Raw genomic sequence first — 13,685 nt, 5'->3', positions numbered from 1 at the left:
GGAGTGTTTTCGCAGTTGCGTAAAAAAAACAAACTTTTCCAGTTGTGCAATTTAAACTGAAACAAGCTATTTTCAAATAATTTGTCTTTCATCTTTTCACAATCAGGAAAAATGCTCTGAAGATTGAGGTAGTGATAATACGTTGTGTACTAATTTTTTTAATCAGAATTTTTTCCTCAAATATTTTAAACTTTTTGTTTTGCAGGGGAGTAGGTTGTATCTTTGTAGAAATGATCCAAGGTGTTGCTGCTTTTCCAGGAATGAAAGACATTCAAGATCAACTTGAAAGAATATTTCTGGTAAGTTTTCCCTTCCCCCCTCCGGTTTTGATTGCTGCACACTCACATCCACACACATCCTTCCCCACATATAAATACTAGAAATCTTATGTAAAGCACACTGAAATGATTGGAAATTCCATGGAAGAAGTGGCTGGAGCATTGTATCAGTTAAAAACCAGAGATCGTTTAAATTGCTTAGCTGCTTCAAACAAAAATACTGTCAATAATTATATAGCTAACGTTGTGTGCATCATTAGAATTATCCATTTAAAGTTATGAAAAATGGGATTACTGTGTTTAAACAGAAAGATTACTTTTATTTTTAATTCTCTGGTGAATTGTGTACAGGAAGGTGGCTAATCACTTTTGAAGTACACATTTAATCAGGTGGTTGTTTGTGATAACTAATACAAATGAATTCTTTCACAGTGAGACCTTACACAGCTGTAGATGATGAATCAACAGCAGCATTTTTCCTCAACTTTAAAAAGTATTTCTTATTTTGAACATGATGATGATGATGATGATAGATTTGTATCCCACCCTTCCTCTCAGTAGGAGCTCAGGGCTGAAAACAAAATCACTACAAACATTCTAAAACATCATAAAAACAGACTTTAAAATATATTACAACAAAACATCCTTAAAAACATATTAAAAGAAAACATCTTTAAAAACATATTTTTATATCCAACTGCCCCTCAGAGCACTCCCACAGGTCCCAGTCCAGCTAAAATTTCAACCCATGAGAAGGTCAGCGTAGGTAAATAATTACAATGGCAGTCAATGGGGAGTGCTTACTCCCCAGTAGGAATATTTGTCAGAGCTGGCTTTTACCTCCCGATCCGCATGTGCAGCTCCCGACTGAGTCAGTGGATGCCGCGGAGTTTCCTGCCGGCTTCTCCGCCACCAGTCCCCTCTCCTCCCAGCTTCCTATGACTTGGATTGCTCTGCCTGTTGACTGCACCAGTGCCATATTATTAAATTCAACGGTCCTGGGCCAAAGGCTTGCTATCATGTTCAGTAATCTGACTATGATAAAAATGGCCTTGATTTCTACTGACAGAAAAAAAAAAATAAGTATAGGGCCAAGTTTACCCCGGCATACGCTGGGGAGTAAAGAAAGGCCGGGGAAGGAACTGGCAAACCCACCCCATATATACGGTCTGCCTTGTAAACGTCACAAGACGTCACCCTGAGTCGGAAACGACTCGCACTATAAGTGCAGGGACACCTTTACCTTTATAGGGCCAAGTAAGGATATTCTCAGTTGTCCCACAGCCTTCCATGGGCCACCACCACATGTAAGAGTTTAAAACATTTTGCTTTTAGGGGGTTGCTTAGCAATCCTGCCTAATTCACTTTTGGCACCCTTGTATTCAGGACGTAAGCAGGGTTAGTTTAAGGTTGAAAGGAATTTGAGGGACTCTTTCCCCCCATGGCCAGTGAATACTCCTGAAAGGAAGTTGAGGGACCTCCCCCAGTGATCAATTAATACTTTTTTTCAATAGAGAATTTCATAATAAAATCCTCTTTCTGTTTAAAGAACCATGTTTTGGTTACTGTTGCTTCCTTCCTGCAATATATTGCTGCTGCATCAGCCATTAAGACCTTAGTAGTCTTTTTATCTTTTCCAGTGCCATTAACAATTCACTATCAGATTACTTAGTGTCAGCCAAAATCACATTAAAGGTAATTTAAAAGAACCTTAGTGGATTAAGCTATTGTTTCAGCTTAGTATGGCTCCTTCAATTGTGGTGAAATGAGAGGCCCTGGGCAGCTGTCCAGTGATGCTCTATAGCTAATCTAACCTCAACATAAATGAAAAGTGAGCATTATTAACACTTTCTCTGCCTAAAGTAGTTAATCTGATAGAGGAAGACTGCAGTAGGGGTGCAGTACCTCCCTAGGATACAATTTTAGAGCTGTGGCTATATCCAGTAACTAAAGGAAATAAAGTTGTTCACTAAATAGGAAGTAGGTATAAAAAGTAAAAATAAAATAAGATCAGAGGTCTATATATATTCAGCATTTACTTGAAGGTAATTGGCTTCAATGTATTTAAAGCCAGCAATTATGAAATAAAGGGTACTGTGCTTAAGCATTACAAACATCTTCATTTTTTCCCTACTACGCTACTGTTCTTTTTTCTCCTGTTACCTGTTCTTATTAAAGCGGTGCATGCTGGTAAAAAGTTGTAAGAATAAATGTTTCCATATTTGATTAACTACCACAGAGCTACAGTAATATAGATAGCTATTGCTGTAGGTTTTCAAAATCGTATAGGTAAGAAGGCTAGCTGAATGCATGTTTGTTTGGAGACAACAGATTAATGAAAGTTACTCAATGGATTCCCAGTGCTCGCTCCAAATCAGGATAAAGCCCAGAATCTATCAGTGAGAAATAGATCAACACAAAACAGCAGTACCACGACACTTTCTTTATGAGTTAGAAATATTCTTATAAATAAAATAAATCCAGAAAATTATTATTAATCATGGAAGAATCAAAAAGACCACCTACTAGTCTTCATGAAGATACTAATGATTTATTATATCAAGACAGTCATTTCAGAGAAAAATTATGTTACATTGTTCATAATCCTGAAGAAGAGTATTCCAAGAGTTCATTTTTTCAGCAGTAAGTAGTGATGGGGGATATTAAACTAGTTTGATGTGTTCTTCGTTCTTTCTTAGGCTTTAAGGTGAGTATTCAGTACAGGTTCACATGTCTTTGAGGAGTGTTTGTAATGCTGGCATGTGCATATTAGGTTTATAACATTTATATACAGCTTTTCTTTCAAGGACCTCAAGGCAGAACACATGGTTCCTCCCCATTTATCCTCACAACAGCCCTGTGAGATAAGTCTGAGAGGTTATCCAGTGAGTTTAATGGCTGAGGGGAAGGGATTGAACAAGGGTCTCCACAGCCTAATACAATACTTTTGTGACTCTGGCATCACTGCATAGCATAGGTGTCTCACATATGAACATTATCATGTTCTCCAGGGATTTGGTTGCTATAGCACATATATTGAATGTGATTAGTTTATTCAGTCATGCAGCATAATATTGGTTTTTTAATTACATGTAGATTTTCCACAGCTGACACAGGTTTCAGTGATTAAAGGCTTATAAACACCTTTTCCACTGCTTTGGAAATGTTATTTTGTATTATTCTGTTTTGTTCAATTGTGATAGGTTTATAGCCAACTTCTTTTCTAGTGTATGAAGACACAAATATCAAATATGATGCAATAAAAAGTACTCCACAGATCTTCAGCATGCTAACATTGCTTGCAGTTCTGCCTAATTTGCCCTACTATCCAGAAGAAAATGAACTCTTAATATAAATATGTTTTCCAGAAGACGCCATCACACTACTAAATGTATGTTTTGTTGTCAAGGTATCCTAATATGATGCTTTAAAATGCATATTTTATAGAGCATGGCATTTGAAACAGGCCACTGGAATTTCTGTTCCCTTGTTATCTTGTATTAGCCATATGAATGTTTCATTACAAAAACAGAATTGCATATTGATAGAAAACTGAAATAAAAAAGAGCAACCGCCAAGCCTATTTATAGGCAACCATTAACAGGGATTTGAAAATGCTAAATAACTTATTACAGCCCATTCTTCTTACTGTATCATTTAGTTCTAAAAAAGGGGGAAGTGGTGATGATAACTGAATATAAAACAGGATGCATCAGAATCTTATTTGTAGTAATAGAGTTACATCCATAGAAATGATACCATTCCAAAACAAAATGCAGATGTGGACATTGTAAGGACTTCCTAATATAATTACTCAGATGGACAGATTAAATATAATGATTTTTGCTGCTTGTTTTTCTGATGTCTTATTTATTAATTGTAAAGATGTATATAAATAATGCAGGTTAGTTATCACAGATCTTTATGAGAGACCTTTGTAGATAGGTGTATGTTCTTTGGAATGCTCTGCTGTAATTGTCTAGCCTGTCTGTCTGAGATTCTCAATGTACTAGAGTATCTTTCTAGGCCTAAAATGCATTTTCTCTTGTCTCATGAATGTAAAGAGTACCATAGAGCCTGATTTTTTATCTCTTACAGAAGCTAATGCTTATAGCGAGAGAAATGTTTGTTCCTTTTCTCTGTTGAATATTAAGCTTGACAATAAACTTATTATGACATGCAACAAGGGATGATTAAGCACAGATTGAGTTGTTACTCAAAACACTTGAGTCAAAATACATGATATATGATGTTAGTAGTTGCATTTATCTCTTTGCCTTTTTAAGCTTTTCATATAAGCCAAGAGTTAATCTGAAGAATACCATTTCTTCATGATCTTTACTGTCACTTCATCTTTCAGTTTATGGCCTCTGTTATGCATTTGGTAAAAAGAAAACATGGTAATGATTTGCTATAATTATTGTATTATAATACTTGTCTGTTGCCTTTCTAACCCAAAGGCTTGAGGTTTGTATATAGATAGTTTCTTTTTAAGGCAAGATCTTAAAAATCACAATAAAACTATACTGGCAATAAATAAAAACCCAGCCAATTAGCACTAAAGAAGCTCAGTAAATGTTTGAGGAAATAATTTTGTAGTTGACCAATACAGCCTAAAGTGAGGGAATTCTCATAAACATTTTGGTTGAACTTTCAAACCACAGAGAAGCCCCTAGTATGCACAAACTCACACTTTCCCCCCTGAGTTAAGGGTGTGATCTAAGGGTACATGTAGGAGAAGAAGCTCTTTAAAATACGTAGGACACAGACTGTAGTGATGATTTGGGGGGGTGTATTTTATTCCTCAATATATGAATAGACTTCACTGCAGAAGTGCAAGACATTGGTAATGGAAGAAGCACGGAGCAACTTGCTATTTCTTGGAAGGTTTTGGTTTGCTTGGTTTCATAGGTGTTTATTCAGAATTGCCTTTTTACTTAGTTATTGCTAGACCTCACTCAGTTTATCTCAGTGAACATGTCCGAGCAAATTATGTTTTATCTTCTCATCCTGTTACTGCTTTGCCTCCTCATCCATGCTCAAGGCTTGACTGTCACTGGGTTTGGACCGGTGTGAAATCTTGAGAAAATTGGGGAACCATCTTTTCCTCAAGAAACAGCTATGTAACTGTAGAAGTAGTATTGTGTACATGATAAAATCTAAACAAACTGTTATAGGATTTAATTGAATGCATTTGGTATGGTGGATTGCAGCCACTTTGAATCCACAGTCATAATCTAAATTTAACACAGTTCTTGAAGGTTGCAATTGCACACTTATTTTGCATAAATAATCCAAATTTCTGTGCCTACTCCAATTCATCTTGCTTTGCTTTGCTCTCCTAATCGTAAATCTTTTTCCCCACATACGATATTGTGGAAAGATTATAAAGTAAACCAGAATTCAAAGCTCACTCTCAGAGAGAGAAGTGGCTAATATTATGCCGTTTTATTCTGCAGTTTTTTGAAACTGATGGAATAGGTTCTTGTGTATGCAAACTCATACTACAATACGTATTTTAGCTTTTTATTTGTTGTTGTTGTTATATGCCTTCAAGTTGATTACGACTTAGGCGACACTATGAATCTTTTTTGGATATATTAATATTTTTATACTGCCACAGAACTCTGTCCCATGTCTCACCTCCCACCTTGAGTTATGGAGTTTTCTAATGTGGTGTTTAGCCTCATACATTGTCTGATGGTGTGCTGCTGTAAGAGTAATGGGCTGTTCCAATTTAAATCCTATGCCTCCATCTCCTGGCCACAGTGAAATATTGCATGGTTGGTATTGTACAACAAAGGGGCTCTACACAACAAAGGTTATATGAACAAATATATAGCATTCTTCAGTATACAACATATTCACAATTTTTATTTATCTTCACAAAAATGGTGTGGGGTAGCCTTGGCTAAGATGGCACTAGTTGACCGAGGCAACAACATGAGGTTAATTACTGAGCAAGGATTTGGGACTTGCTTTCAGACTCGACAGTCTTTGCATACTGATCACTAACTATAACTTCCACTAACAGTACTTTAATAATTAGAAGCTTCAGGTAGCTTGTTATTACTATATATAGTCTTTTATTGTGAAAGGATGGTGATTAAGGAGTGAAAGTCATGGTGTTGCTGATCTGTTAGAACTTTTTAAATACAAAAATTAGGCCTTGTTTTTCAAATTAAATACAGTATAAAAAAATCAGTTTAGGATAGGCATGAGTCCTTCTATACAAAGCACGGTCCTCTATCTGAAGGAGTTCTTTGTTCAAGGGCTGACCTGTCCAGGTCCCCTTTAAAGATAAAAAAGCATATGAAAGGAGAGCAGGGTCATTGAAGTTGCCTATCAATAGTTGGCACTTGAACAGAAGATCGAGCAGGCACAGCAGGTCACAGACTTCCCTAGTATGGTGAAAACATATGTGGTATTTCTGTATAAATTATAGTAATTCTTTCTAAACTTGCATGTATATACAAATTTAGTGCAAATCTGTGTCATCTTTTGTCCTATTTTTATGATGCATTTCTTTGGCAGTGTGTAAGTGGCTGCCCTATATTAGTTATAAATAAGAACTGAAAATTGTTATTATTTTATTTGGTAAAGCTTTTATTTACGCATTTGTATTATTTATATACTGCCCTTTGCACAGGCTACAGGGAGGTCTACAATAAAAACAAGTAAATGATAATGCATAAAATCCATTTTAAAAAATCCATTAGAAACACACAACAACAAATCACTGAATAACATTAATAGCACCAGCAGCAGCAAACCAGATCCCTCCTCCTTCAAATGCCATCTGAAAAAGTTGTGTCTTGTCCAACTGCCTGAAGCAGTAAAGAGATGAGTCCAGACACACCTCATCAGGAAGAGCAGTTCCACATGCAAGGAAGAAAGTTTGGGTTCTAGCTCATGGCCTGCCACCCCTTCCAGCATTCTTGCTAGCATTTTGCACTAGTTGCAATCTTCCAGGGCAAGCTCATGTAGAGCACGTTACAGCAGTCCAACTTGGAAGCTGCCATAGTGTGGGTAACAATGACCAGGATATCCCTATCCAGAAATGCTGTAGTTGGCACTCCAACCAAAGCCAGGCATAGGAGCTCCTAGCCACTGAAGTCAGCTGGGTTTCAAGTGACAAAGACACTTCCAGGAGTTTCCCCAAATACGCATCTGCTTCTTCAAGGGGAGTGCAACCCCATTAAGAACAGGTAATTCTGCCAACTCCCAGACATGGGAACCATCCAACCCTAGTAGTTACGTCTTGTCTGGATTCAGCTTGTTTGTTGGCCTGCATCCAGCCCATTACTACTTCCATGCATTGCTTCAGGACTTGTACTGACTCTCATATTACTGATGGAACAGAGAGAGGGAATACTGTGTGTCATGTCCTGGGCTCCTTCTGGAAGGCAGGATGGGATATAAATTGAATAAATAAGTAAATAAATAAATATTGGTAATGCTTCACTCCACATCCCCAGATGATTGCTCCCAGTGTTTTCATATAGATGTTAAATAATATGAGAAACAAGATTGATCCCTGTGGGTCCCCTCAGGAACGCTGGCCAATAGTAACTCAATACTATTATCTCAAGTGGTCCTTGGGGATAAGAATAGAACCACTGCAAAGCTGTGCCCCAACTCTCTGATGACCCAGGAGGACACCATGATCAATGGTATTAAAAGCTACAGAATGGTCAAAGAGAATCAACAGGGTTACTCTCCTCCTGCACCTCTGCTGACAAAGGTAATCAGCCAGGGCAATGAAGGCTGTTTTGGTCCTAATACCTGGCCTGAAGCTGAACTGAAATGGGTCTAGATAAATGGTCTCCTCCAAGCATGCCTGAAGCTGCCCCCCTCCTAAGCACTTTGCCCAAAAGAGGGATATTAGTGATTTGGCAATACTTACCCAACATTTCTGGGTCCAGGGAGGTCATCTTAAGGAGAGGTCGTACCACCACCTTCTTGAAGGATGGCTGCACCATTCCCTGCCATAAAGAAGCATTAACCATTCTCTGAACCCACCCAATCAAATTCCTATGCTTTGCTCTTAGTAGCCAAGAAGGTTGAAAAGGCATGTGGTTGGCTGCACACTTTCAAGCAGCTTGTCTACATCCTCAGGCTGCAGTAATTGAAATGATTCAACAATGCTGCTCCAGCTGGTGCTCTGGACTCCTCCAAAGTACTTAACCTAATTGTGGCATCCAGTTCCAAATGTATTTGAGTGATTTTACCCTCTTAAGTGCCTAGCAGATTTGTCACAGTAGGCCTTCAATGGAAGGTTGGAAATATTGTAAGAGGGAGGAACTGTTACGTTGCTTGATGAAGAACTTAGGGGATTGGTTAATTACTGTCACATGCTGTAATTGTAAGGTATAAAAGATCTGTGCAGACTGTACCTCACTGCAGTCCTCTCCAGATTTTCTGGGTGACTGACCCTGCATATGCTTGTAAAAATAAAGGCCTACCTTTTTGCTTTAAGCCTGTGTTATTGATTACTTGAAGGACCCCCAGCAAAGATCCCACAGGAGAAAATAAAAAATTCTCCATCACAGTCACTTCTTACCTCTAGTCAGATCTTACTAGCTCCTTAACCACTCTGAAAAGCTCTGCTAGACAGTTACTTGAGGCTTTGCCATCATCACTGCCACATGGTTGGCAAAGATGTACTCATAACTGTGGTTCTCCCATGCATGTAAGATGATCTCTGGTGAGACTTGAGCTCCACCTTGTAGTTGAAAGCAAAATAAAACACTGTTTGATTTTTACTGGCACTTCTATCTCTCCCTTATGCAGAGAGAACAGTTCTTGGGGCTTAGACCTAACATATTGAGGTATCAAGTGTTAGCTCTATTGGCTGTCCTTTCCAGGTCTCCAGAAAAGCCCGTGAGTGGTCTCCCCTTTCTGAAGTGTTTCGTTAGGGGAGCCGCGATGTCTGCACCCCTGATGCAACATTGGTTCCCTATGTGGGATTTGCATAGGGTATTGATAGTTACAGCAGCCTTTCAAGCCTCTTGAGGACAGTCTCACTTTGCAACCTGCCTTCAAAGTGTTGCTTCTGGTCACTAACACTTCGGCCATGAGGGTATCCAAACTCAATACTCTTTCAATGGGCAAATCCTATTTTCGGTTCCACAAGGACATTTTATATTCCACAAGGTGGTGCTCCATATTTTTTCTTCTTTACAACCTAAAGTTCTATCTTTGTTCCACTGTCAGCAGGAACTCATTCTTCCTTTTTTCTGTCCTTCTGTCCATCCTACAGAGAAGGTCTGGCATTTGTTAGATGTCAGAAGGGCCTTAAAGGTGTATATTTCCAGGACCAATCCCTTCTGCTGCACCAATGCCCTTTTTGTTGCTTTCTATTCCTCTTCTCTGGGAAAAGAAAGTGTCCACCTCCACCTTATCGAGGTGGATTAAGATGCATATAGCTTTGGCTTGCCATTCTTTGAATCTCACACCCCCTTCAAAAATTCTAGCTCACTCCACCAGGTCATTAGCTACTTGCTTTTTCCCTCAATGCATCAATTCAGGAGGTTTACAGGGTGACTAGATCTGGGCTAGATCTAATATGTTTATCAGACATTAAAGGATTAATACTTTTGCCTCTACCGAGGCCGCATTTCAGAAACGGGTACTGCAGCACATTCTTCCAGTTCAGTAAGCAGCCCATTTTTACAGTTTCGTTTACCCACTCTACGTGGGTCAGCTTTGATATGTCCCACCTGAGATCATCTTACATGCATGGGAGACGAGACCTTTGGTCTTACCATGAAACAATCTTCTATGTGCATGTTAAAATGATCTCAAGGCCACTTCCTGTTTGATGTTGGGCTGCATATTCTTATTATGTGTTTTCTAGCAGAGAGTACTGTGTTCGTTTGTTCCTCTGTTGTCGCTGTTCCTCTATGTATTTTATTTGGCTTGATAATTAGGAAAGGTATTGAAAATAAAACAGCCGATATCATAATGCCATTGTATAAATCTATGGTGCGGCCACATTTGGAATACTGTGTACAGTTCTGGTCGCCTCATCTCAAAAAGGATATTATAGAGTTGGAAAAGGTTCAGAAGAGGGCAACCAGAATGATCAAGGGGATGGAGCGACTCCCTTACGAGGAAAGGTTGCAGCATTTGGGGCTTTTTAGTTTAGAGAAAAGGCGGGTCAGAGGAGACATGATAGAAGTGTATAAAATTATGCATGGCATTGAGAAAGTGGATAGAGAAAAGTTCTTCTCCCTCTCTCATAATACTAGAACTCGTGGACATTCAAAGAAGCTGAATGTTGGAAGATTCAGGACAGACAAAAGGAAGTACTTCTTTACTCAGCGCATAGTTAAACTATGGAATTTGCTCCCACAAGATGCAGTAATGGCCACCAGCTTGGACGGCTTTAAAAGAAGATTAGACAAATTCATGGAGGACAGGGCTATCAATGGCTACTAGCCATGATGGCTGTGCAGTGCCACCCTAGTCAGAGGCAGCATGCTTCTGAAAACCAGTTGCCGGAAGCCTCAGGAGGGGAGAGTGTTCTTGCACTCGGGTCCTGCTTGTGGGCTTCCCCCAGGCACCTGGTTGGCCACTGTGAGAACAGGATGCTGGACTAGATGGGCCACTGGCCTGATCCAGCAGGCTCTTCTTATGTTCTTATGTTCTTATGTTCTTATGACATGGAAGAACTGTCCTCTCTGCATAAGAGAGAAAGACTATTTCATGCTAAGACCAAAGGTCTCTTTAGATCAAATTAATTATGGGATTTTTGCTACCTGTGTTTTAACTGTTGTTCCCCGGTCAACATAGCCTAAAGTTCCCTGGTATACCAGTGAGACATCCAGGCTCTGAAACATTGGAGAGAGCGCTTAGGAGTGATTATCTCAATAGCTCTTACTGTCTTGTTCCTCAATGAGATGAGAGATCCTTGGCAGAAGCATCAACCATGCCAGTAGGAAAATCCCCCAGAGCATTCAGTAATTCATCAGATTCCATAAGTCTCTGGGGGTGGATCATCTTAATAGATACCCCATCCCTGCAGAGAGGCACTGTCACTGCCAGAAAAAATCTCAACAGGTACTAATCTGTCATAGAATCATAGAATAGTAGAGTTAGAAGAAGCCTATAAGGTTATCAGGTCCACACACCCTGCTCAATGCAGGAATCCAACTTAAAGCATTCCCGACACGTGGCTAGCTGGAAAGCCTACCAACTCCCTAAGTAATTGGTTCCATTGTCATACCGCTCTAAGATGAGACACTTGGTGGCTCCCTGTGCAATGCCACATAGGCCTGGGCTATGGCTTCCCTGAACCCCCTAGAAGTGGACTGTTCCTAGCAGAACAGTTGGCGAAAGCCACAAACCAAGATTAAGTTCCCAAAGTTCCTGGTTCCTTGTAGATACGTTCTGTTGATATTCAAAATGTGCCACCTTCACTCCTGTGAGCATAAAGGGTTCATCACAACCAAGGTAGCACCACTTCCTGGGACCGGTGGAACACTGTGATGACCTTGGACATGAAAGATGAATCAAATTGCAACATCACCTGGAAAGGATGCCAGAAATGCAAAGGTGCAGATTGGAAGACAGACGCTAACTCTTGACACTCTGACATAATTGCCACCAGAAATACCATCTTAAGAGACAAAAAATTACTGAACAAGTGGCCATCAGATCGAGCAGAGGTCCCATCAGTATGGTGAGGACCCAATTTAAATTCCATGTGGGGAATTAGATACTATCTGGAGAGAAACCAGGGCCAAACCCTTCATGTAATGTTTGCAGATGGGATGTGAGGACAAGGTCTGGCCACCCAAACTGGCTAGAACACTCCTTAAAATGGCAGCCTGATTGCTCACATCCCTTTCTGTTCTAAGGAGAACTCTCTAACCTCTCTACAGAAACAAACTGGGAACTAAAGATTCCTTACCAGACAACTCACTACTTATATTTCTGAGAGAGGAGTAAACTGACACAGATAACTGTGAAGGTTGACAAAATTTGAGGGAATTGCCTTGTAACCCCTCAAAACAGAGGGAACACCCAGACCTTCAGATAACAACAATCTGACATAACAAATGACTCTTTCCAGTGATTAGAATCATAAAGTAGTAGAGTTGGAAAGGGCCTATAAGGCCATTGAGTCCAACTCCCTGCTGAATGCTGGAATCCATAATTAAAGCATACCTGACGTGGCTGTCCAGCTGCTTCTTGAATGCCTCCAGATTTGGAGAGCCTACCACCTACCAGCATAACTTGTTCCATTTTCGTACTGCTTTAACAGTTAGGAGGTTTCTCCTGATGTTCAGTCAAAATCTGGCTTCTTATAACTCAAACCTCTTATTCTGGGATGATAGAGAAGAGATCCTGGCCTTCCTCTGTGTGACAGCCTTTTAAGTACTTAAAGAGTACTATCATATCTCCCCTCAGTTTTCTCTTCTCAAGGCTAAACATGCTTAGTTCTTTCAGTTTCCCCTCATAGGTCTTTGTTTCCAGTCCCATGATCATCTGTGTTTCTGTCATCCAGTGTATTAGCTATCCCTTCCAATTTTGTATCATCTCTAAATTTGCTAAGCATTCCCTACACCTCCTCATCCAAGTCATTTATAAAAATGTTGAAGAGCACTGGGCCCAGGACCGAGCCGTGTGGCACTCTGCTTGTTACCTCCTCCCAATTTTAGAAGGAACAATAGATAAACACTCTTTGATTAGTTCTGAAGCCAAGTGTTCATCCATCTGACAGTTGTTCCATCCAGTCCATATTTAGCTAGCTTGCTAATCAGAACATCATGGAGTACTTTGTCAGAAGCTTTGCTGAAGTCAAGATATATTATGCCCACAGCATTCCCACAGTCTACCAGGGAGGTTACCTGATCAAAAAATGAGATAAAATTAGTCTGGCAGGATTTGTTCTTGATAAATCCATGTTGGCTTCTAATAATCACTGCATTGTTTTCAAGGCGTTTACAGATTGACCTTCTTTATAATCTGTTCCAGAATGTCGATGTTCCCAAGGTTCCCCTTTTTGCCCTTTTTGAAGATAGGGACATTAGCCCTCCTCCAGTCATCCAGCATTTCACCTATCCTCCATGATTTCACAAAGATAATAGTGGTTTCAATAGTTCTTCAACCAGTTTCTTCAGTACTCTAGGATGCGGTTGATCGAGCCCTGCAGATTTGAACTCCTTCAAAGTGATTAGGAATTCCTTAACCATTTGTCTATCAATCTCAAGATGTAATCCTGCCCTTTCAACTTCAGGTTTGCCAGGAAGGTCATAGACCCTCTTTTAGGAGAAGATTGAGCCAAAGTAGGAATTGAGCACTTCTGCCTTTTCTTTGACATCTGTTACCATTTTGCCATCCTCATTGAGTAGCTGTACTACTATTTCTTTTCTCTGTCTTTTACTATGGATGTACCTG

At 39.7% G+C, this 13,685-nt stretch overlaps 1 protein-coding gene across 12 annotated transcripts in view; it reads left to right on the top strand.

The window, feature by feature from the left end:
- CDK14 (cyclin dependent kinase 14) overlaps nucleotides 1–13,685 on the top strand; it is a 571,841-nt gene that overhangs the window by 271,919 nt on the left and 286,237 nt on the right. For all 12 annotated transcript variants that reach the window (XM_061586439.1, XM_061586434.1, XM_061586445.1 and 9 more), the window contains one exon: nucleotides 206–299. In XM_061586439.1, coding sequence (XP_061442423.1) covers nucleotides 206–299 — 94 coding nt within the window. The remainder of the gene's footprint in view (nucleotides 1–205; nucleotides 300–13,685) is intronic.

Source organism: Rhineura floridana, chromosome 10, assembly GCF_030035675.1.
Source record: "Rhineura floridana isolate rRhiFlo1 chromosome 10, rRhiFlo1.hap2, whole genome shotgun sequence".
Lineage (NCBI taxonomy): Eukaryota > Metazoa > Chordata > Lepidosauria > Squamata > Rhineuridae > Rhineura > Rhineura floridana.
This window is presented reverse-complemented; position numbering and strand designations above follow the sequence as displayed.